General features: G+C 51.0%; 1 protein-coding gene across 2 annotated transcripts in view; it reads left to right on the forward strand.

Moving 5' to 3' along the window:
* The window catches only part of LOC122366459 (stromal membrane-associated protein 1-like), an 80,420-nt gene extending 59,211 nt beyond the window's left edge, over positions 1 to 21,209 (forward strand). The window contains exons 8-11 of one of the 2 annotated variants that reach the window (XM_043338749.1): positions 14,019 to 14,166; positions 14,311 to 14,428; positions 18,674 to 18,745; positions 20,841 to 21,209. In XM_043338749.1, coding sequence (XP_043194684.1) covers positions 14,019 to 14,166; positions 14,311 to 14,428; positions 18,674 to 18,745; positions 20,841 to 20,912 — 410 coding nt within the window. In that variant the 3' untranslated portion in view covers positions 20,913 to 21,209. The remainder of the gene's footprint in view (positions 1 to 14,018; positions 14,167 to 14,310; positions 14,429 to 18,673; positions 18,746 to 20,840) is intronic. The other variant, XM_043338750.1, reaches the window with a different exon arrangement.
* Positions 21,210 to 21,430: the final 221 nt, after the last annotated feature.

Genomic DNA, 21,430 nt, shown 5'->3' on the forward strand with positions numbered 1-21,430 from the left:
TAGTTCAGATAAAGGCTAAGATTGCGTTAAAAATTCGTTAAAACAGAAAACCTAAATGTGTTTCAGAGCGACAACGGACGCGAGTTTCGCAACAAAGTAATAAAGCAGTGCACAGCCATGTGGCCATCGCTCCAGCTCGTTCGTGGACGACCTCGCCATTCGCAGTCCCAGGTGAGCGATTGATAGGTATAAGCCAGATTGGCTATTCACCAATATACGAATTTAGATTTGGTATAGAATTAGCTTGTTGTTCCTACATGGATTTTTGAAGTCTTTAAAATAGATATTCATATTGAATTGATCGTGTGCATGTTTGTGCTGGGGTTTATGGACGGACGCTAAAGCGCAAATAGGCTATCAAGCGCCCTTATTTGATTGCTCAAAAAGTGACTATTCAATATCAATGCCTGCGCAAATAAATAGAAGTGGAAAGAACATGAATAAATAAATCGAGAGTTAAAAGAGGTCAATGCAAACTGTACCATGTAATATTAGCCGCCATGTGCATGCTTGACTTTCTCATGTACGGATATAGTAATATTTATTTCCGCCCGGGGCTGGGAAAATGCATTTTATTTACCAAGGTTTTTTTGCGGAAGTACCGAGTGCCGGCAGGCACGAGGTCTGTAGCAAAAAATTCGAGGTGAATAAATTAAGCATTTTCCCAGCCCAAAGGGTGGGAAGATAGTTACTACATGCCGTTAATTGCTACTTTCATCTTGAATATTCTCTTAAAAATTGTCTGGGAAAATCAAAATGACCGTGGTCAAGAACCTTTTCCCAAATACCTTAAACATTAGCCGTGAGCGGTCCGGAAGCTTTTCCCAAAATCACGTGCTAATGTTAAAGGGATATCTCGGCATGTGGTAAATTGACACATTTAATGTTTCCAGGGATCTGTCGAAAGGGCGAATCGGCTGGTTCAGGAAAAGCTTCGGTGCTGGCTTGCCGATAACCCGGAAAGTAATTGGCCCGAGGGACTACGCTTTGTTCAGTGGATGATAAACACGCAGGTATATAGCCTTCATCTGTATTAGTTACAAAAAATATCATTTGAAATTTTCCTCATTCGTTTAAAACATATGTTTTGAAGAAAAAAAAAATATTTCCAATCATTAGCTGTAATTTAAGTCTAAGCGGGAGAAGTGTAAAGTATTAGCTGGTTACGCTTAACTGCACAGTCTCGTATTTTTGTGTGAACATTCTGTTGTTAATATCTTGAATATGTTCTGACTGTTTCAGAAGAACGACGGGATTGGAACTGCTCCCTACAAAGCGATGTTCGGTGTTGAGCCCCACATGGGCCTGAGGGACACGCAGCTCAGAGGAGCGCCCGCCAGACTGTTGAGGACTGAGCAGGAGCTGGCGGATATGCTGGGACTGGTGGCTGATGGAAGTCGCCAGACGGCCACAGATGCAGGACTGGACAGTCAATCGGGCAGCAGCAGCAGCAGCGACTGGCAGCCGGCTGGCCGCGCCCATGCAGGGAGGAGAAGGAGCGGTCGTGCTGTAGTATGCAGCAGCAGCAGCAGCAGCAGCAGCAGCAGCGACGAGGAGCCAGCTAGCTGCACTCCAGGGAGGAGCGGTCCCACAGTGGCGGTAGCCGGCAGCAGCAGCAGCGACGAGGAGCCAGCTAGCTGCACTCCAGGGAGGAGCGGTCCCACAGTGGCGGTAGCCGGCAGCAGCAGCAGCGACGAGGAGCCAGCTAGCTGCACTCCAGGGAGGAGCGGTCCCACAGTGGCGGTAGCCGGCAGCAGCAGCAGCGACGAGGAGCCAGCTAGCTGCACTCCAGGGAGGAGCGGTCCCACAGTGGCGGTAGCCGGCAGCAGCAGCAGCGACGAGGAGCCAGCTAGCTGCACTCCAGGGAGGAGCGGTCCCACAGTGGCGGTAGCCGGCAGCAGCAGCAGCGACGAGGAGCCAGCTAGCTGCACTCCAGGGAGGAGCGGTCCCACAGTGGCGGTAGCCGGCAGCAGCAGCAGCGACGAGGAGCCAGCTAGCTGCACTCCAGGGAGGAGCGGTCCCACAGTGGCGGTAGCCGGCAGCAGCAGCAGCGACGAGGAGCCAGCTAGCTGCACTCCAGGGAGGAGCGGTCCCACAGTGGCGGTAGCCGGCAGCAGCAGCAGCGACGAGGAGCCAGCTAGCTGCACTCCAGGGAGGAGCGGTCCCACAGTGGCGGTAGCCGGCAGCAGCAGCAGCGACGAGGAGCCAGCTAGCTGCACTCCAGGGAGGAGCGGTCCCACAGTGGCGGTAGCCGGCAGCAGCAGCAGCGACGAGGAGCCAGCTAGCTGCACTCCAGGGAGGAGCGGTCCCACAGTGGCGGTAGCCGGCAGCAGCAGCAGCGACGAGGAGCCAGCTAGCTGCACTCCAGGGAGGAGCGGTCCCACAGTGGCGGTAGCCGGCAGCAGCAGCAGCGACGAGGAGCCAGCTAGCTGCACTCCAGGGAGGAGCGGTCCCACAGTGGCGGTAGCCGGCAGCAGCAGCAGCGACGAGGAGCCAGCTAGCTGCACTCCAGGGAGGAGCGGTCCCACAGTGGCGGTAGCCGGCAGCAGCAGCAGCGACGAGGAGCCAGCTAGCTGCACTCCAGGGAGGAGCGGTCCCACAGTGGCGGTAGCCGGCAGCAGCAGCAGCGACGAGGAGCCAGCTAGCTGCACTCCAGGGAGGAGCGGTCCCACAGTGGCGGTAGCCGGCAGCAGCAGCAGCGACGAGGAGCCAGCTAGCTGCACTCCAGGGAGGAGCGGTCCCACAGTGGCGGTAGCCGGCAGCAGCAGCAGCGACGAGGAGCCAGCTAGCTGCACTCCAGGGAGGAGCGGTCCCACAGTGGCGGTAGCCGGCAGCAGCAGCAGCGACGAGGAGCCAGCTAGCTGCACTCCAGGGAGGAGCGGTCCCACAGTGGCGGTAGCCGGCAGCAGCAGCAGCGACGAGGAGCCAGCTAGCTGCACTCCAGGGAGGAGCGGTCCCACAGTGGCGGTAGCCGGCAGCAACAAGGGCATGCAGCAGTCACCGGTAGCTGCACAGCCTGTTAAGCGAACACTAAGAAGCAGGCGCTGCACTCACTGTTATGGGCCGGCACCTGCATCTGACGGCTTTTGCGATCTGTGTTCTCGTGCTAAGAGGGCACTTGAAGAGCGGGAGATCGCCTCGGCATCTCAGAAAAAACAGGCGAATCTCATGCTGGCTCGGACGAGGAAGGCGAAGAAGATTCTATCTGTGGGTCAAAATGTACGCATTGGCATTCCCGACGTGGACAGGGCGAGGACGCAACAGAAAAATGTTATCGGAGTGATATTGGAGGTGAGTCTGGAGTAATTTTCTTTTTGCAGCTGCTTGTACTATTGGTTGCTCTTTCTCGCCACGCTTTCTATTGCTATATTTTCAATTTTTTATTTCGATAACTTTTTACTGTGAATTAAGTATATAATATGATTTTCAATCAATATGAATATTGTTCTCAATGTTGAAACGATTTAATATCTGTAAAAATAGTTGCTTAGTTATTTTTCATCATGATTTCAAGTGTATAAGGCGCTGAAAGGACATTGTCGGTTCAATTAGATTTGATGTCAACAACAAAACGTTTTTAACACAGATCGAAACTGTAGGTGTCTGGCACTGGTCGCAATAATTATAAATCATATCAATATTATCTGCAGTAAATTAATTGCTGATGCTGTAAAAACTTTGTATCGCTCGTTGACATAGATGACCGTGTTCGCAGTGTGTCGGCGAGTCACAGTATATAATTGGCACGACGAAGGGGAAGCTGTCCGGCGTCTACGGCCCAGAAGCAGTACAACCGTGTGCCGGGCACTTCATCTCCTCCTCCGACGTCCCCGACATCTCGATCACACTTAGAGAATGTGCTCGCCTGGTCTCAGGGGGGAAGGGTCAGGGGATGTTTTCCTGCAAGTGCAGGAGGGGTGTATGTAAAGGCCGATGCAAGTGCATCAAGGCGGGCGTTACTTGTATCAGTCGCTGCCATAAAGGCGCTCACTGCAATAATAAATAGTAAGAAAGTCAGACTGTTGTTTGTGATTTGGCATGGTTTTGTTTTTGACGGAAATTATCGAATAGTTTAAAGACCACGTGCTACGGAACTTGATAACTGCGTACACAACCTCTCTTAACCTAAACACTTTCGCGTTATACAGATACCTCATATGATTAAACTTGTGATCCAATAAAATTCAAATGAGTCATAAAAATGTATCTTCGATCGCATTTATTTGCCACCCCGCGCGCCCCACAAAGGACAATCATTTTCGCACGTCTGCACACCTATTTAAATTAGGATACAAGAGGGACGATGGTAAGTACTACACACCAGCCCCCTCCCACTATAAATGGCAACGAGTTCGGAAGGAGAACCTTAGTACTATCAGATTTATTTGAAAATTCCCTAAAATTACAGAACAGCAAGTTTCTGGCCGCCTCAGATAGACTTAGCCATAAGCAAATGTCCTAATGTTAATGAATATACTCATTTTAGCACGGTAGAAAACTTTTGTGATATAGTTACTCACTTTGCCTGGGCAATTCGCGAAATGCCCAATTACGCACTTTGCCTGTGAGCACAAAGTCAGTCCATTCGCGAATTGCCTAGGCCAAGTGAAAAACCGGACTTTGCCTAGGCCATTCGCGAATTGCCGGCAGTTCGCGAATGGCCTAGGCAATTCGCGAATTGCCCAACTTCGCACTTTGCCCGTAACATATATATATATATATATATATATATATATATATATATATATATATATATATATATATATGGCCGATGGCCGTCGTGGTATATATATATATATATATATATATATATATATATATATATATATATATATATATATATATATATATATATATATATATGTTACAGGCAAAGTGAAAACTCGGGCATTTTGCAAAATGCCTAGGCAATTTGCAAAATGCCTGACCCGCCAGGCATTTTGCAAAATGCCCAGGCAGTTTGCAAACTGCCTGACCCACCAGGCATTTTGTAAACTGCCTAGGCATTTTACAAAATGCCCGACCCGCCAGGCATTTTGCAAAATGCCTGGGTTTCCATATATTCCACCGTTTTTGTTGACTACAGGCGTTGATCATAAACGTTCCACTGTGACTGACCCCACAACACATTTCACATGTGTTGTGGGCACATGTGACACATTCCACGGTCACGAATACAGGGTGTCACGAAATTGTTGCGGGATGTTGTACTTGTGTCCCGAAATGTATTGCATCGTAGTTGCGTCAGTGTTCTCAAGCACCTCGCTGACAAGTTATCAGCGGCCACATGGTCTGTCCCGGCGGCACCTGGTGAAGCTCAAATAGGCCTCTGTAGCCCATCATGCCCCAAACGAGAATCCCCAGTGCCCAGTGGGTGCTTCACCGTCTCGACGGTGCAGCGCCTCTGAGCTGCTGTTGGCCCAGAACTGCTTGTCGGGACGGTTAGTGACTAAGAATAGCTCTAATAGCCGCTTTCACGACGGGCTCCGCTATCCGGTGAGTGCACCTTATTTGACCAAATCTGCACCTAATCTCTTTTACAGCAAATATCTTTATTTTATGAATTTATTTCAGTGTTTTAACCGATGATGCTCTCTGATAATATGACAAAGGAGGCATATAAGCAATTAGTACAACCCTAGCTGATAGCTACCAAGAGACACACTGAACCTAATTTGACCAAAATGCACCTAATCTGCACCAGATGTGAACCAAATGTGTACCAGATGGCCGTCGTGAAAACAGCTAATATCGCCTCACGGCCTCATCATTGGAAAGTCTGAATCTCTAGTTCTGAATGGTCCAGATTTTGTGGGTTTTGTCGAAATCCAGCTGCATCACTTATGGATGACGGTAAATCAGGGTTGCAGCCTGAGGTTGAGCGGCTTCAGCTTCAGGGTAAAATCTTCAGATACCGGGGGATGGACGATTTAGACGCCGAGTGCCCTGGTCCAAATGCCCTGGTGCTGGACCCGTTCAAATTACATCCATTCAGCACTCAGGAGGGTCATGAAGGGACAAGACCGCGCCAACCGCGTATCAAGATCGTGACACTCTGTATACCTACGTCTTGCGTCAATTCTGTCGAGATGGAGCCAACGCTGAATGGACTTGAGCCACCGTCTCCTTACCTTTCGTATATACGGAGTTATAGCCGTGTGTATAAAAGCTGCGATGTCCAGTATTCTGCCCTGGTGGGCAACTGTTCCGACAGAGACGATTGATAATGTAGGTACCTAAACGTGTAACAATCAAGTTTTCGTAAATTGGAAGAGTATTCTTTTCTGATCAATATCCACCCATAGTATTTTCAAAAAGCCACCAAGAGCTCTTAGAAACAATACAATCATTATACCGAGCGCATGTTTACCCACGAAACCACGCCCGGTGCTCGGCACCCGACGGCCGCTGGAGCTCAGTGACCTGAACTCGGCGGCGCTACCCGGAGAACGCAGTGTCCCCTCACTTGGTGCGCATTGACAGCGATTAACTTTTGTAAGCGGCAGTTACAAATGATGCTTACCTATACATCGTCGCTAGTGCGAGTTTGATGTCAGGCATTTTGCAAAATGCCTGGGAAAATATTTCAGGCAGTTTGCAAAATGCCTGGTGGGTCAGGCAGTTTCCAAACTGCCTGGGCATTTTGCAAAATGCCTGGCCGGTCAGGCATTTTGCAAATTGCCTAGGCATTTTGCAAAATGCCCGAGTTTTCACTTTGCCTGTAACATATATATATGTTGCAGGCACTTTAGAAAATCAGTCATTTTGTAAAATGCCTAGGCATTTTGCAAAATGCCTGATTTTCCAGGCTTTTTGCAAAAAGCCTAGGCATTTTACGAAATGACTGACTCTCCAGTCATTTTGCAAAATGCCTAGGCATTTTACAAAATACCTAGCCATTTTACAAAATGACTGAGCAGAGTGTTGTAGATACGAGTACCTAATTATATACGTTTTGGTAGCGTGTAGGTGGACCGAGGAGTCCAGCATTATGACCAGAGGAGTCCAGCAGTGGGAAGTCCATACCTACCATTTATCATTTATCATTTATCATTTATGATGACATCATCGCGATCACCGCTTGCCACTTGTGTCTCCTACAGGAAGTGCTCAAAGTAACACCTTCACTCCGCCACGCACGGCTCTGCCCGGCGCTGTGTGTGCCGGACCAGCTTCCTCATCTGCTCCTCGTTTATGTTCTGGCGAAGTCCTCCACGACCTTTTTCAGTTCTTTGATTGTTTCCGGCTCCGATTCTACCACGCGATTCAAAGCTTGGGTCCAGAACGAGAAATCCAGGCAGGACAGGTAGGGACTGTATGCGGGCCAGTGCAGATGGGTACCTCCGCGCGAGATGATCCGATCGTTGAACTTCGATCGAGGGAGGCCAATCATGACAGAATCAGGATCTTCCATACCTTTCCAATGGACATTTTAAGCTCTTCGCACGCCTGCCGAGCATGAGCTGTGGCATTTTTCCGGAAGAAATCCTTGGCCTTTTCCATTTCACCAGGGGTCATCGGCTGGCGCCCGGAGCACACACATGGCCGTGTCGCTGCAACCATCCTAAATCTCTCCACTAAACGCTGAAAAGCATTCAGATGTGGTATGTGGTATTGCTGCTGGTTTTCTAGGAGGGAGCTTAAGGCGGAAAGCCCGTCTAACCACGGTAAGACTTTCCGACCCGGCACAGTTCTCCACAACCCAACCCGCTAGTTCATAATTGAACGGCGAGTTTGTCTTGAAGTGCCGATTTGGGCTCTTCGAAACCACAGCCATTCATAAGCGTTTGGATAACGCTGTGATTAAGGTTATCATGTATTAAAAAATGATAAAGCCAATGTTTCATATTTACAAGGGAAAAATGCGCTCACGTGATTTATTGTTATCACGTGACGTAGCTACTTTATTCCATTCATTAATGAACACCCGGTACCTCTATTTTGAGAAGTGCAGGCCCGCGACATTTCCAACCCCCACGTCAGCGACGCTGCTGGATTTAAAGTGATCGATCTGGAGCGTCAAGAAACGACTGGCCCTATGCCGGCCTGTATCTGTAAAACTATTAGAGGTCGCGAGGATTCGATCCCACACACTTATGCGTTAGTGTCTTCTGAAACCAACGCTCTCGTCCTACGCCAAGCGACCTGATGATTCTCCCGATGTGGAGCTTGATATTTTTAACTGGGACCATGCAAGTAGGTACTCAAAGCTGTCAAACAAAGACACAATCAAACAAAGACTACACTCATTCGTTTACATGTACATGTACATCAACCGGGCCTGCCTATTGACTAGGGCCGGTCTCCGGCTGGTTTTGTTAGGTCTAGTTTCAGGCAGAACATAAACGGCGTTGATGTACTTGGGAGTTTTTACAGCGTTAACTAAACAATGCTTGATGCTACAGCCGAGTCTGCAACTCAACCTGGTCGTTACTCAGCATTGTCGTCATCACAGAGCTTCAAATCGATCAGCTACAGGCTGAACACGTACCTATAGGGTATAGGAAGACGTCCAAAAACTGTTGGCCATAGTATCTGTAGTGGGATCTACGTTCCATGCTGGTCAGGCATTTTGCAAAATGCCTAGTCATTTTGTAAAATGGCTAGCCATTTTGAAAAAAGCCTGGTTGCGTTCAGTCATTTTTCAAACAGCCGTCTTTTTGTAAAATGCCTAGGCATTTTACAAAATGACTGATTTTCTAAAGTGCCTGCAACATATATATATATATATATATATATATATATATATATATATATATATATATATATATATATATATATATATGTTACAGGCAAAGTGAAAACTCGGGCATTTTTCACTTTGCCTGTAACATATATATATATATATATATATATATATATATATATATATATATATATATATATATATATATATATATAGGGGAGATCCGTGTAAGACGCCCAGGGTCGGTAAGAGGCCCCATCGCTTTTTTTACCAAACCAATAATGTTATTTATTTTTTAATGTTCTTGTAAAGCAGAAGCCCTCTTGAAACAACAACTCACGAAACCTGACGTATCAGGTGCGTCGCAGCGACTTTTGGTAAGCCTGTTTCTGTTTTTGCCCCTTTACTTGCTAGATATATGCATCTTTATCACCCTTATATATCTGAAAAAACAATGACTATCAAATGCAATCTTATCTCATCGAAATTGTCACATGTTAGCTTCAGAATAGACCATGTTCTGGTGCGCTGCAAATGTCTCATAAACCATAAATATTGTGACGTTAAAACACTGCATTTTTTTAAGAGGCCCTCCCTTCGAGGATTATAAAACGCCCCCCCCCCCGATAAAAACGCCCCCGATGCTAAAACGCCTGCACCTGCGGCAGGCGTGGCATTCTTTTTTCAAGGAGTTTGTTTTTGTTTCTTTTTTTCTGTTTCTTTTCTAGAGGTAATAGGTACAATTTTCGTTGGTCATCAGCGTTTGGTTGTGCTAGTTTTCGCATTGTTCGAGCGCTTTGGAAGTGTTATTGGTTTCGATAACACCGTATTTGCTTAGCTTTTCGAAATAAAAGGCCTTGCAGCTGTGTTCGCAAAACGTCTTTTACAAGTCGACTTGCCTTGTTAAACGCCCGAGGGGGGGGGGGCGTCTTACCATACCCATAGTGTAAGAGGCCCTTTTGCAACTTTTTCCAAAATGTTAAAGTTTACGGTTTGTGTACCCCCTAGATTCATTTTGAATGCAAATATGTATGGGAAAATGATGCATGCTCACAGCGCATGCACACAATTGCACACGTTAGCTCTTAAATATTATCAGTTGTCTAAAAATAGCAACTGAGCTTAAGGGGGGCCTCCTGCACCACTCTCCCCTATAGGGGAAAGTGGGGTAAGACGGTCAGGGTAGGTAAGACGGGCACCCCTTCTGCAGACCAAACCAATAGCGCTACGAGCAAGAAAAGTTAGGACCAGAATTGCCTTTCCCACTACACACCACCATTCAAGTCTGGTGAATTTGTGTTCAGTCGATAATCTTTTATTTTGATTTCTTTAAAACACTCATTTCATTGAAAACATCCATAATGTATTGTGCAAGCTTTTGTGTACAGCACTATAGAGTTAAAAACTCGCAATCACTTGTGGTACACTCATATGCCAACAGTGTTCATTTACGGCGGATTTGCTTTGTCTGCATCAAATTGTCCACAGCGAAAAATCGTGCTGAACTTCTGACATTGAGTTTGGGGTAAGACGGGCAACTATGAACCCAATGGGTCTGTAATGGTGAAAATATTTTTGTTGCTGTAGGAAAAAAGAAGCATTTCTAATAAGAATATGTTCGATTCCGATACTCACAGACATGTTAGCAATATTCCTTCGGCACAGTTTATTCTCGAATAATGAATGTGAAAAACGGTTCTACATGGCTTCTGAACTAGGGCCTATATAGGAGCATACGCCTTCTGCACGAATCTCGTATACTGCCATTTCCGAAGCACTTGAGACCAACGAGCGACTGTATAAATGCGGCTAATCTCGGGCATTTGTTGCGAGCTGCGCTGATCGGTGAAAGAAGCTGGCCGTCTTGCCCTACCCATGTGACCGTCTTACCCCATGGGGTGGGGTAAGACGGGTTTTTGCAAGGTTTTGCAAAAATAGCTGCAGTTTATTTGTTGAATCAGGTCTAAGTCTCATCTTCTGGCAAATGAAAGTAAAATGTCTGAAAAAGGTTTTCACCCAGTTTCCCGTTTCTATGATGTTTCTAACCGGCCGAAAAATGGCTCCAAAGTTAAGGTGCCCGTCTTACCCCACTTTCCCCTATGTTACAGGCAAAGTGAAAACTCGGGCATTTTGCAAAATGCCTAGGCAATTTGCAAAATGCCTGACTGGCTAGGCATTTTGCAAAATGCCCAGGCAATTTGCAAAATGCCTGACCGGCCAGGCATTTTGCAAAATGCCTAGGCAGTTTGCAAACTGCCTGGCCCACCAGGCATTTTGCAAACTGCCTGAAATTATTTTCTCAGGCAGTTTGCAAAATGCCTGACATCGAACTCACACCAGCGACGATGCGTAAGCATCATTGTAAGTGCCGCCAACAGGGGTTAATCACAAGCGATACGCACCAAGTGGGAGGACACACAGTGAGACATTCTCCGGGTAGCGCTGCCGAGTCCAAGGTCACTGAGCCCCAGGCGGCGCGAGCGGCCCGGCCGCCGCGCCGGCTACCGGGCGCCCGCCGCGGTTTTATCGGTAAACACGCGTTAAAGGTAGTGTGCCACCTTTGAAAGATTTCCCATTTTATTTTTCCTAGGATAAGAAGCTTCTGTTTTTACCTAATATCGCAAAAAAAAATCAAAAATGGGCCTGGAATAGTGCCTTTTTCGCCTAAAAGTTTATCGGTTTTTAGATATGTATAACAACTGTAGTGGGCTCACCTGCAAACAGGCGTCGGGCAACAATCGCGAATGCGGCGCACTTGTGACAATAAGCAAAGGTCATTATAGTGTTACGACCATACGACGTACGGGAATGAGTTATCAGCTGTCTAATCGTAGACAACACAATGTCGAGCCTTAAACTGTAAGCCCGTATTGGTATTGTTTCTTTTATTTGGCTGTCGAACATTAATTTATGGTTTGAAATATGATTTTATGTAAAATAATTGATATAAAACAGCCGTCTCTTAAGTTATGACCCCATTTCACCACACGCAAGTGGCAGAAATGACAATGATCAGCTGACGCATTTTTCTTGGCCGAAGTCAGAGCGCGCGGCCCGACGCACCACGCGTATTTGGAAATTCCGACCCCGACGAGCATCAGAAGCCGCCTAACAGGCGTGTTCGAAACCGCAGGAGATGATGATGAACGGGTTTATCGAAACTTGATTGGATGAGCATATCGGTAATAGCGATTTCAGTGTGTGCATTTATTGTTCATAGTGGTGTGAAATGTGGTTGGGGTACGACCGACAACCCGTCGGGGCGAATTTCGCACTGGGGTACTCAAAATTTGAAGAATTTAAGACGTTTCCATGAGTTTTGAAGGTATGGAAAAGTTCTAAAAATCCGGTTCTCCTTATCTGGGCCATTAACTCCATACGGTCCAAGAAAGCTGGCACACTACCTTTAAACACGGTTATGTTTCTAAGAGCCTTGATGACTCTGGAAATACTTTGTGTGGATATTGATCAGAAAAGAATGTTATTTCGATGTATGGTAGCTTGGTTGGCGAGCCACACGTCTACATTATCAATGCATTGTGACTGTGTAAAGATGATCATGCCCGTTACATGTAAAACTGGTAATTTCTAAGCGTCTTTTTACTACAAAGGTGTGCACGTGGGTCGTGGATGACCAAAAACTTGCTTTTCTGTGAAAGCGGAAAAGCCACATGTTCTTGTTGTCTATGGAATGTATCTCATCTCATTCCAATGCATTGCCATTGTTTTTAAATGCTGTTTTTCCTGAAATGTACCAAAAATGGCTGATTTTTCCAGATATAGACTATTTCTTTCCACGTGACACGTGATTAACAAAAATGTTTATTGGATACGTTTGTCTCTGTTCTATCGATCGCTGGCAACCCCGTGTCGCTGCGGCCCTCTCTTGCCGTGATGTAAATAAGCACGGGAAGCGAAGAATGTCGGGTCAATATTCGGCCGGTCGCCGCGTTTTTCCGCGCCCATGTTTCTCTGTGCCATGCTCCGCGCCCCATCGCAGCATTCCTACACACGAACGGCTACAACTCCGTATACGAAAATTATAGGGAGACGTTGGCTCAATCTACACCATTCAGTGGTGGTTCCATCTCGACGGAAGAGGCGCAAGACGTGGGTATATTCGTAAATATTGAATGTGTTTGGGGCTCAGGCACATGGGAGCGACATGGTCAACGCCTGTGGTAAACAAAAACGGTAAAATAAATCAATCACAACTCAGGCATTTTGCAAAATGCCTGACCCGCCAGGCATTTTGTAAACTGCCTAGGCAGTTTGCAAAATACCTGGTTGGTCAGGCAGTTTGAAAACTGCCTAGCAAAATGCCTGGCGGTCAGGCATTTTGCAAATTGCCTGGGCATTTTGCAAAATGCCTAGCCGGTCAGGCATTTTGCAAATTGCCTAGGCATTTTTCAAAATGCCCGAGTTTTCACTTTGCCTGTAACATATATATAGTAGATCAGCAATTGGCCATTTAAATAGAAATTAAAGCAACTTTACGTTTCACCATGTGTATTCATGGCTTCATCAGAAAATACAGGCCTCTCCGCTGCGCCGAATAATACGACATATAAACATAAAAATCACCAGAAGATAAAAAAGTACGTGCTCTTATTCCACTCCATGACGTCCAGAGCTAGATGAAACAGCTCCGACTTGCTTACGTGCTCGTGGAATCCCCGGAAGGAACAGTCAGCGATCAGCTTCATCCCCTGTTCGGTGAGCCGCAGCCATTTATTGCAGCCATACCGCGGTGCACACACCACGGCTACGGCCTCTGGCAGCAGCCGTTGGTACCCAAACTGGGTGTGAAGGTCCACACTGCTCAGAAATGCTGTCTGAGACAGCTGTCTGAGAAGAATAAGCCCTACATGAAGTTCTTGGAGACCTGCCAGAAGGAACGCGTTGTCCCTCGAGGCTTTAAGCTGAAGTGGGAGTGCCACTTCGATATGAACAGCGAAGAAGTGACTTCCATTTTGGACAGGGCCTCTCACGACCTCGTCAGCGCGTCCATTAGCCTGGCGAAGGAGAAGGTGTCAAAACTGGAACAGGAATATGAGGTATTGCTCCAGCTGACGCACAATTCGACTGAATTCGACCCAAGCCAATCTGCAAGGATCATTGATACTAACATGTGGATTTGTCTTGAATTCCTATGAGGTCTCAGGTTCACCTCTCGCATCTATTGACTTTTCTGTCTGGCCAGTGCATGTGCAGTTTTGTTTGTGACATGCGATACCTGCGATAATTGCGTGTGGCGGGTGACCTGTATGACCAGCTGCTCTGTGTGTATCCAATGCGCGACTCTGATCAGCTCCACCTCGGTCCCTGACAGGCGGGAGCGGGGGCCTGGTCGGCTTTCCAAGCGTGCCTGCCGGCGGATACGCCCCGGCGCCTGTCGCCAGCTCGATGGCTGCCGGCTACGGCTCGGTGCCGGTGACTGGCGCCCCTGCCGGGCCGGGGTACCCGCCCGGCGCGCCGGGGTACCCGCCGGTGACGGGCGCCCCTGCCGGGCCGGGCTACCCGCTAGTGACGGGCGCCCCTGCCGGGCCGGGCTACCCGCTAGTGACGGGCGCCCCTGCCGGGCCGGGGTACCCGCCGGTGACGGGCGCCCCCGCCGGGCCGGGGTACCCGCCCGGCGCGCCGGGCTACCCGCCGGTGACGGGCGCCCCCGCCGGGCCGGGGTACCCGCTCGGCAGTTATGCGTACGGCGGCGCGCCACTGCAGCGGACGACGCCCTTCCAGGTGAGCCGTACACGGCGGCCAGCCATCGACAGTGAGTCGGTGGCAAAGTTCAACTCGGTCCTGCGCGTCTGTAAATCACTGACATGCTGATATGGGTGTATCGTCGAATTCTGATTTTAAATTATCGCCATTACCAGATTTTATTAGTCCTTGACATGTTTGAAGCCCTATGATACCAATAAGAAATATGGGAAATAAACTAATCGATTTATGATTCGACTCCGAGTCGTATATAACCTAGGCTGCAGCCCTTCTACCAAACATCGGATACTCTTGATGCATGTGAGTGAGCCCCGCTGCACGTGCAAAATACAAAAAGAAGAGGTGTCAAGTTCGCAGTGACTGGGGCGATTACCCTGAAACGTGGCATGCATGTTGAGTGTTGACTCCCACCGAGCAATGCATATGTTACAGGGAGTATGAGAAATCAGTTAGTTTGCAAACTACCAAGGGAGTTTGCAAACTCCCTGAACGATCAGGTAGTTTGCAAACTCCCTAGGTAGTTTGCAAAGTACCTGGTCGGACAGGTAGTTTGCAAACTCCCTAGGTAGTTTGCAAAGTCCCTAGTTAGTTTGCAAACTCCCTAGGGTTGTTGCAAACTACCTATAGGTAAAATGCAAAAACGACGAAACAACAGCCATATACGAGTTATGTAGATAAGACGCGATGAATTGGTTCATAGCTCAGAATGAAGCTTGGCAGCAATGGTGCATAACGAGACGATGTGGTGTTTTGATGACGCTCTTTCGCAGCTAACTATTTATTTTTGTCTTGCTCGCAAATATCACCTTACAGATTAATGTCTGCCTTTTTTCTTGTAGTCGACAACATGTTACGTTGCCATCCACCTCCTTTCCTTGGACGTCAGCGGCCTCTCCTCCACCGGTCTGGCGTCCATCAGAAAGCGGATGACGTCGCCATGCTCGGCGTCTTCCACGACTCGAGTTATGCCGCTCAACGCTTCCTCCCACTCCCGGAACCTCTGATCGAACAGTTCGTGAGACATCCCCACAGAACCACAGAGCAACCACAGAACAGAAACTGCGATCACTATGCTGCCTCTCCACACTCCGCTCAGCACTGATCCGCCTGCACTGAGCACCGTTCACCAGCCGTGACCCGACAGCGCCTTTCATCCGTATCCCGCAGGCACACACTGACCTGACCTGTCAAGCTCAGGGCAGTCAACTGCTGGCTACCAGGATCGGGTGGAAGCGGGGCGTTGGGTTGACCGGTAGGTACTATCATATATTTTCCGTTTTTTCGAAACTTAAAAAGCTTTTGATTTTTTGGGTAATATATCCAATTTCATTTTTCATTTTTAGGGGTCAAAAATAAAAAATAAAAAAATCCGAGATTGCAGATTTGTAGCCCTGTTGATTTCACACCTTTAATGTCTTGATCATTTTTCTATGTATATCTTCAAAGCTGTAGGTCTGACAGCTCTTCTCGCGAAGCACTTTTTTCGGTCGAAAATGGCAGAACATAACGCCATTCTGACGTCATTTATGGCCAACCTATCATAGCCTCTGGAAAATTTTGGTTAAAATGTGTAAAATTGATGCCCGGAGAAGTCTTGAAAGTTTGATGGCGATAGCTGCAGCCGTTTAGGAGATATTGACGGAAAAGGACAGGGGGGCCGTTTCGGCCCCGCCCCCCCCCCCCTACGGGGCGTGGGTTAGAAATCAGGATGTCATCTTTAGTCAACCCAACGCCCCGCTTCCACCCGATCCTGGTAGCCAGCAGTCGACTGCCCTGAGCTTGACAGGTCAGGTCAGTGTGTGTGCCTGCGGGATACGGATGAAAGGCGCTGTCGGGTCACGGCTGGTGGACGGTGCACAGTGCTGGCGGGTCATCAGTGCTGAGCGGAGTGTGGAGAGGCAGCATAGTGATCGCAATTTCTGTTCTGTGGTTGCTCTGTGGTTCTGTGGGGATGTCTCACGAACTGTTCGATCAGAGGTTCCGGGAGTGGGAGGAAGCGTTGAGCGGCATAACTTGAGTCGTGGAAGACGCCGAGCATGGCGACGTCATCCGCTTTCTGATGGACGCCAGACCGGTGGAGGAGAGGCCGCTGACGTCCAGGGAAAGGAGGTGGATGGCAACGTAACATGTTGTCGACTACAAGAAAAAAGGCAGACATTAATCTGTAAGGTGATATTTGCGAGCAAGACAAAAATAAATAGTTAGCTGCGAAAGAGCGTCATCAAAACACCACATCGTCTCATTATGCATCATTGCTGTCAAGCTTCATTCTGAGCTCTAAACCAATTCATCGCGTCTTATCTACATATGTACTCGTATATGGCTGTTGTTTCGTCGTTTTCGCATTTTACCTAGGTATATTTGCAACAACCCTAGGGAGTTTGCAAACTAACTAGGGACTTTGCAAACTAACTAGGGACTTTGGAAACTACCTAGGGAGTTTGCAAACTACCTGTTCGACCAGGTACTTTGCAAACTACCTAGGGAGTTTGCAAACTACCTGATCGTTCAGGGAGTTTGCAAACTCCCTAGGTAGTTTGCAAACTAACTGATTTTTCATACTCCCTGTAACACCTATATTGCATATCCATATGTCACGATTGCTACTGCATGTGCGCACGTGCAGGACCAGGGCCCGAGGAGTACCTACCTTCCAGACCTTGAAAACGGCTTGGCCGATTGCGCTCAATTTTGGCGCACGGCTGGGGACCGGTTAACCCTCGCCCATGTAGGGGGGGTTGGTGCAACCCCCCCCCCTGAGGTTTTTCTTAGCTACACGCCGAACCGTTTCAGATAGCCTGCTCAAATTTTCAGTACCCTCTGGGGCATCCTTTGCGCAACTTTTGTTTTTTTTTTGTCAAGGTCATGTCAGGTCACGGAGTTATGACGTCATAAAGGGAACAACCTCCGGCCAGATTTACGCTAAATTGGAGAGTGCTTCACATTGGTATAAATGCCGACTGACCTGACACACTGACGGATTGTTTTAGAATCACAACTGGCTGATTTGACATTGGCACAATGTCCGTTGACATTTTGGAGGTTACTAAAGGTCAAGGTAAGGTCAGTGACCTCGGTCGACCTGTAATGACTTCTTGCACTTCTATGCCTTTTCGGGGTATTTTGATGCCCTGAATTCGAATTTGCTATCCATTTCAGGCATCGTCGGTTGTTTCTTGTAGTTCATTTTGGGTCAGGGTCAGGTCAGTGACGTCACACGCCTGACGTGACCCAATGCACAAATGACCTTGCAGACTTCCGATGCTCCCAACGCATCATTTTTAGAGTTATGACATCGAAATACACACCAAACGATAGAGAATTGATCAAGGATCACGATAGTGAAGGTTTCAAGTCGATATCTCTTACCGTTTTGCCGCAATCGGCGCGGAAATCTGAAAAAGTTATATTTTTTCCGAAAATTTGACCTTTGATCGGTCATAAGTAGGTCAAATGTTGACCTAGGACCAAAAAATATACCACCAATCGCGAGATCTCGTTGAGAGCAATCCGTTGGTCTTTTCCGCTAAGCTCTATGACGCTCCGTTTTCAAACGCCAGGGGGGTCGCACCAACCCCCCCCCCCTTGCATGGGCGAAGGTGGCAAAACACCGTTTACGGGCGAGGGTTAATAGGGTGCCGAGCCAGGGTTGGCAAAATGCCGGCGTTAACTTAGTTTATGCCAGTCGGTGGCAAAAACTAGTTGATGCCAGTTTATGCCGTCAAAAACTGACATAAACTGACAAAAACCCTCATTTAGGCATTAAATGAGGGTTTAAATAGTTTAAATAGAGGATTTAAGACTGTCTCAAATAGTTCCACTTCACGTTCAAACTATTTGTTGGGGATATTTGAGACAGTACTTATGTCATGTCAAGTTTAACTTTAAGGTGATCGATCATGTCACCTTAAAGTTTTTAAGCGTAGCCACTGAAGTTGAGCTGGTGACTTGATATTTTATGATCTTGAATAAAAACAACAGCACCTCCGCTTTCACCTCCTCAACAACAGCATGTGCAGTTGCACCCTCTGTTCCGCTCTGACGGCCCCGCGCCCTCTGTTCCGCTCTGACGGCCCCGTGCCCTCTGTTCCGCTCTGACGGCCCCGTGCCCTCTGTTCCGCTGTGACGGCCCCGTGCCCTCTGTTCCGCTCTGACGGCCCTGTGCCCTCTGTTCCGCTCTGACGGCCCCGTGCCCTCTGTTCCGCTGTGACGGCCCCGTGCCCTCTGTTCCGCTCTGACGGCCCCGTGCCCTCTGTTCGGCAGCAGCTGCTGGCCGGACCGTACGCGCCACAGCCGGTGAGCGGCGCGCCACAGCCGGCCAACAGTCCGCTGCAGGTCAGCCAGCCGGATAGCTAGGACTTCACACTAGTCATGGATGTCGCCATCGGGATATTGCATGGGATTGTATAATGTTTATTTATGGGGCTATGTATGCGAATCTGAACCCACTTGGGACCTAAACTGTGGGGCCTAGCCTGAACTGGAATTGAACGAATTGAATTGAACCTACTGAAGCCACGTGTTTTATACAGGAATCAGAACGTTCACCTATAACAGGAGATATCCTGATAATCAGCGACTCAGTTAGACGGCCGGCAGTGTTGTCGCTACTTGTTGTGGGCGCCAGGCTGAGTGGGCCCGGGGAGGGCTGAGTGGGCCCGGGGCGCCTCTGTCCGGCAGCCAGGCTGAGTGGGCCCGGGACGCCTCTGTCCGGCAGCCGAGCCGGCTGAGTGGGCCCGGGGCGCCTCTGTCCGGCAGCCAGGCTGAGTGGGCCCGGGGCGCCTCTGTCCGGCAGCCAGGCTGAGTGGGCCCGGGACGCCTCTGTCCGGCAGCCAGGCTGAGTGGGCCCGGGGCGCCTCTGTCCGGCAGCCGAGCTGAGTGGGCCCGGGGCGCCTCTGTCCGGCAGCAGGGCTGAGTGGGCCCGGGGCGCCTCTGTCCGGCAGCAGGGCTGAGTGGGCCCGGGACGCCTCTGTCCGGCAGCAGGGCTGAGTGGGCCCGGGGCGCCTCTGTCCGGCAGCAGGGCTGAGTGGGCCCGGGGCGCCTCTGTCCGGCAGCAGGGCTGAGTGGGCCCGGGGCGCCTCTGTCCGGCAGCCGGGCTGAGTGGGCCCGGGGCGCCTCTGTCCGGCAGCCGGGCTGAGTGGGCCCGGGGAGGGCTGAGTGGGCCCGGGGCGCCTCTGTCCGGCAGCAGGGCTGAGTGGGCCCGGGGCGCCTCTGTCCGGCAGCCGAGCTGAGTGGGCCCGGGGCGCCCCTGTCCGGCAGCCAGGCTGAGTGGGCCCGGGGCGCCTCTGTCCGGCAGCCGAGCTGAGTGGGCCCGGGGCGCCTCTGTCCGGCAGCCGGGCTGAGTGGGCCCGGGGCGCCTCTGTCCGGCAGCCAGGCTGAGTGGGCCCGGGGCGCCTCTGTCCGGCAGCCAGGCTGAGTGGGCCCGGGGCGCCTCTGTCCGGCAGCCAGGCTGAGTGGGCCCGGGGCGCCTCTGTCCGGCAGCCAGGCTGAGTGGGCCCGGGGCGCCTCTGTCCGGCAGCCAGGCTGAGTGGGCCCGGGGCGCCTCTGTCCGGCAGCCGGGCCGGCTGAGTGGGCCCGGGGCGCCTCTGTCCGGCAGCCGAGCTGAGTGGGCCCGGGACGCCTCTGTCCGGCAGCCGAGCCGGCTGAGTGGGCCCGGGGCGCCTCTGTCCGGCAGCCAGGCTGAGTGGGCCCGGGGCGCCTCTGTCCGGCAGCCGAGCTGAGTGGGCCCGGGGCGCCTCTGTCCGGCAGCCGAGCTGAGTGGGCCCGGGACGCCTCTGTCCGGCAGCCGAGCCGGCTGAGTGGGCCCGGGGCGCCTCTGTCCGGCAGCCGAGCTGAGTGGGCCCGGGACGCCTCTGTCCGGCAGCCGAGCCGGCTGAGTGGGCCCGGGGTGCCTCTGTCCGGCAGCCAGGCTGAGTGGGCCCGGGGCGCCTCTGTCCGGCAGCCGAGCTGAGTGGGCCCGGGGCGCCTCTGTCCGGCAGCCGAGCTGAGTGGGCCCGGGACGCCTCTGTCCGGCAGCCGAGCCGGCTGAGTGGGCCCGGGGCGCCTCTGTCCGGCAGCCGAGCTGAGTGGGCCCGGGGCGCCTCTGTCCGGCAGCCAGGCTGAGTGGGCCCGGGGCGCCTCTGTCCGGCAGCCGAGCTGAGTGGGCCCGGGGCGCCTCTGTCCGGCAGCCAGGCTGAGTGGGCCCGGGACGCCTCTGTCCGGCAGCCAGGCTGAGTGGGCCCGGGGCGCCTCTGTCCGGCAGCCGAGCTGAGTGGGCCCGGGGCGCCTCTGTCCGGCAGCCGAGCTGAGTGGGCCCGGGGCGCCTCTGTCCGGCAGCCGAGCTGAGTGGGCCCGGGGCGCCTCTGTCCGGCAGCCGAGCTGAGTGGGCCCGGGGCGCCTCTGTCCGGCAGCGGAGCCGGCGGCTGACCGATGTGTGCTGTTGTGTTCGCAGCTGCAGCAGCAGGTGGCCGGCCTGTCGCTGGGCCGGCCGGCCATGGGCCCCGGCGGTCAGCCGTGGCAGTGAAGACGAGCTGCTGGCCGCGGAACGAGTCGGCTGAGCTGCGGCTGTCCTCGCTCCGTGGCGCGCTCAGTACAACGGCGCACCGGCCAGAGACGGGCTCGCGTCGGCCGCCCTTGTATCCGACCCTGACCGAGGTCGATTATGAAATGGACAGCTTTATCGTGTGGCGTCAGTGCGCGCTGTTGTTGTCCTGTCCTGGGTGGCTGGGGGCGCACGGTATTTATTTAGGGGGCGCCCCGCGTGTGGGGCCGGCCGGACGTGACTTATCGTACATGTATCCAATAAATGGGAGTGACAATGGCACAGGCCGTTTTACTGCTGGCTGTGCGGACGGAGGAGCCCGCTCTGTTTCAGGCTCCGACCAGCTTTAGCCACGGTATCTTGTATTTTGTATTTTCATAAATCACCAACATGCTTACGCCCAGTGACAGGTGAAGTCACACGCACACGCATCCATGCATATTGCATAAATACCCCCCCCCACACACACACACACACACTATCCTTCGTATCCGGCAGCG

The sequence above is a fragment of the Amphibalanus amphitrite genome, unplaced genomic scaffold (genome assembly GCF_019059575.1).
Source record: "Amphibalanus amphitrite isolate SeventyFive unplaced genomic scaffold, NRLGWU_Aamphi_draft 000808F_arrow, whole genome shotgun sequence".
In the NCBI taxonomy this organism is placed as follows: Eukaryota; Metazoa; Arthropoda; class Thecostraca; order Balanomorpha; family Balanidae; genus Amphibalanus; species Amphibalanus amphitrite.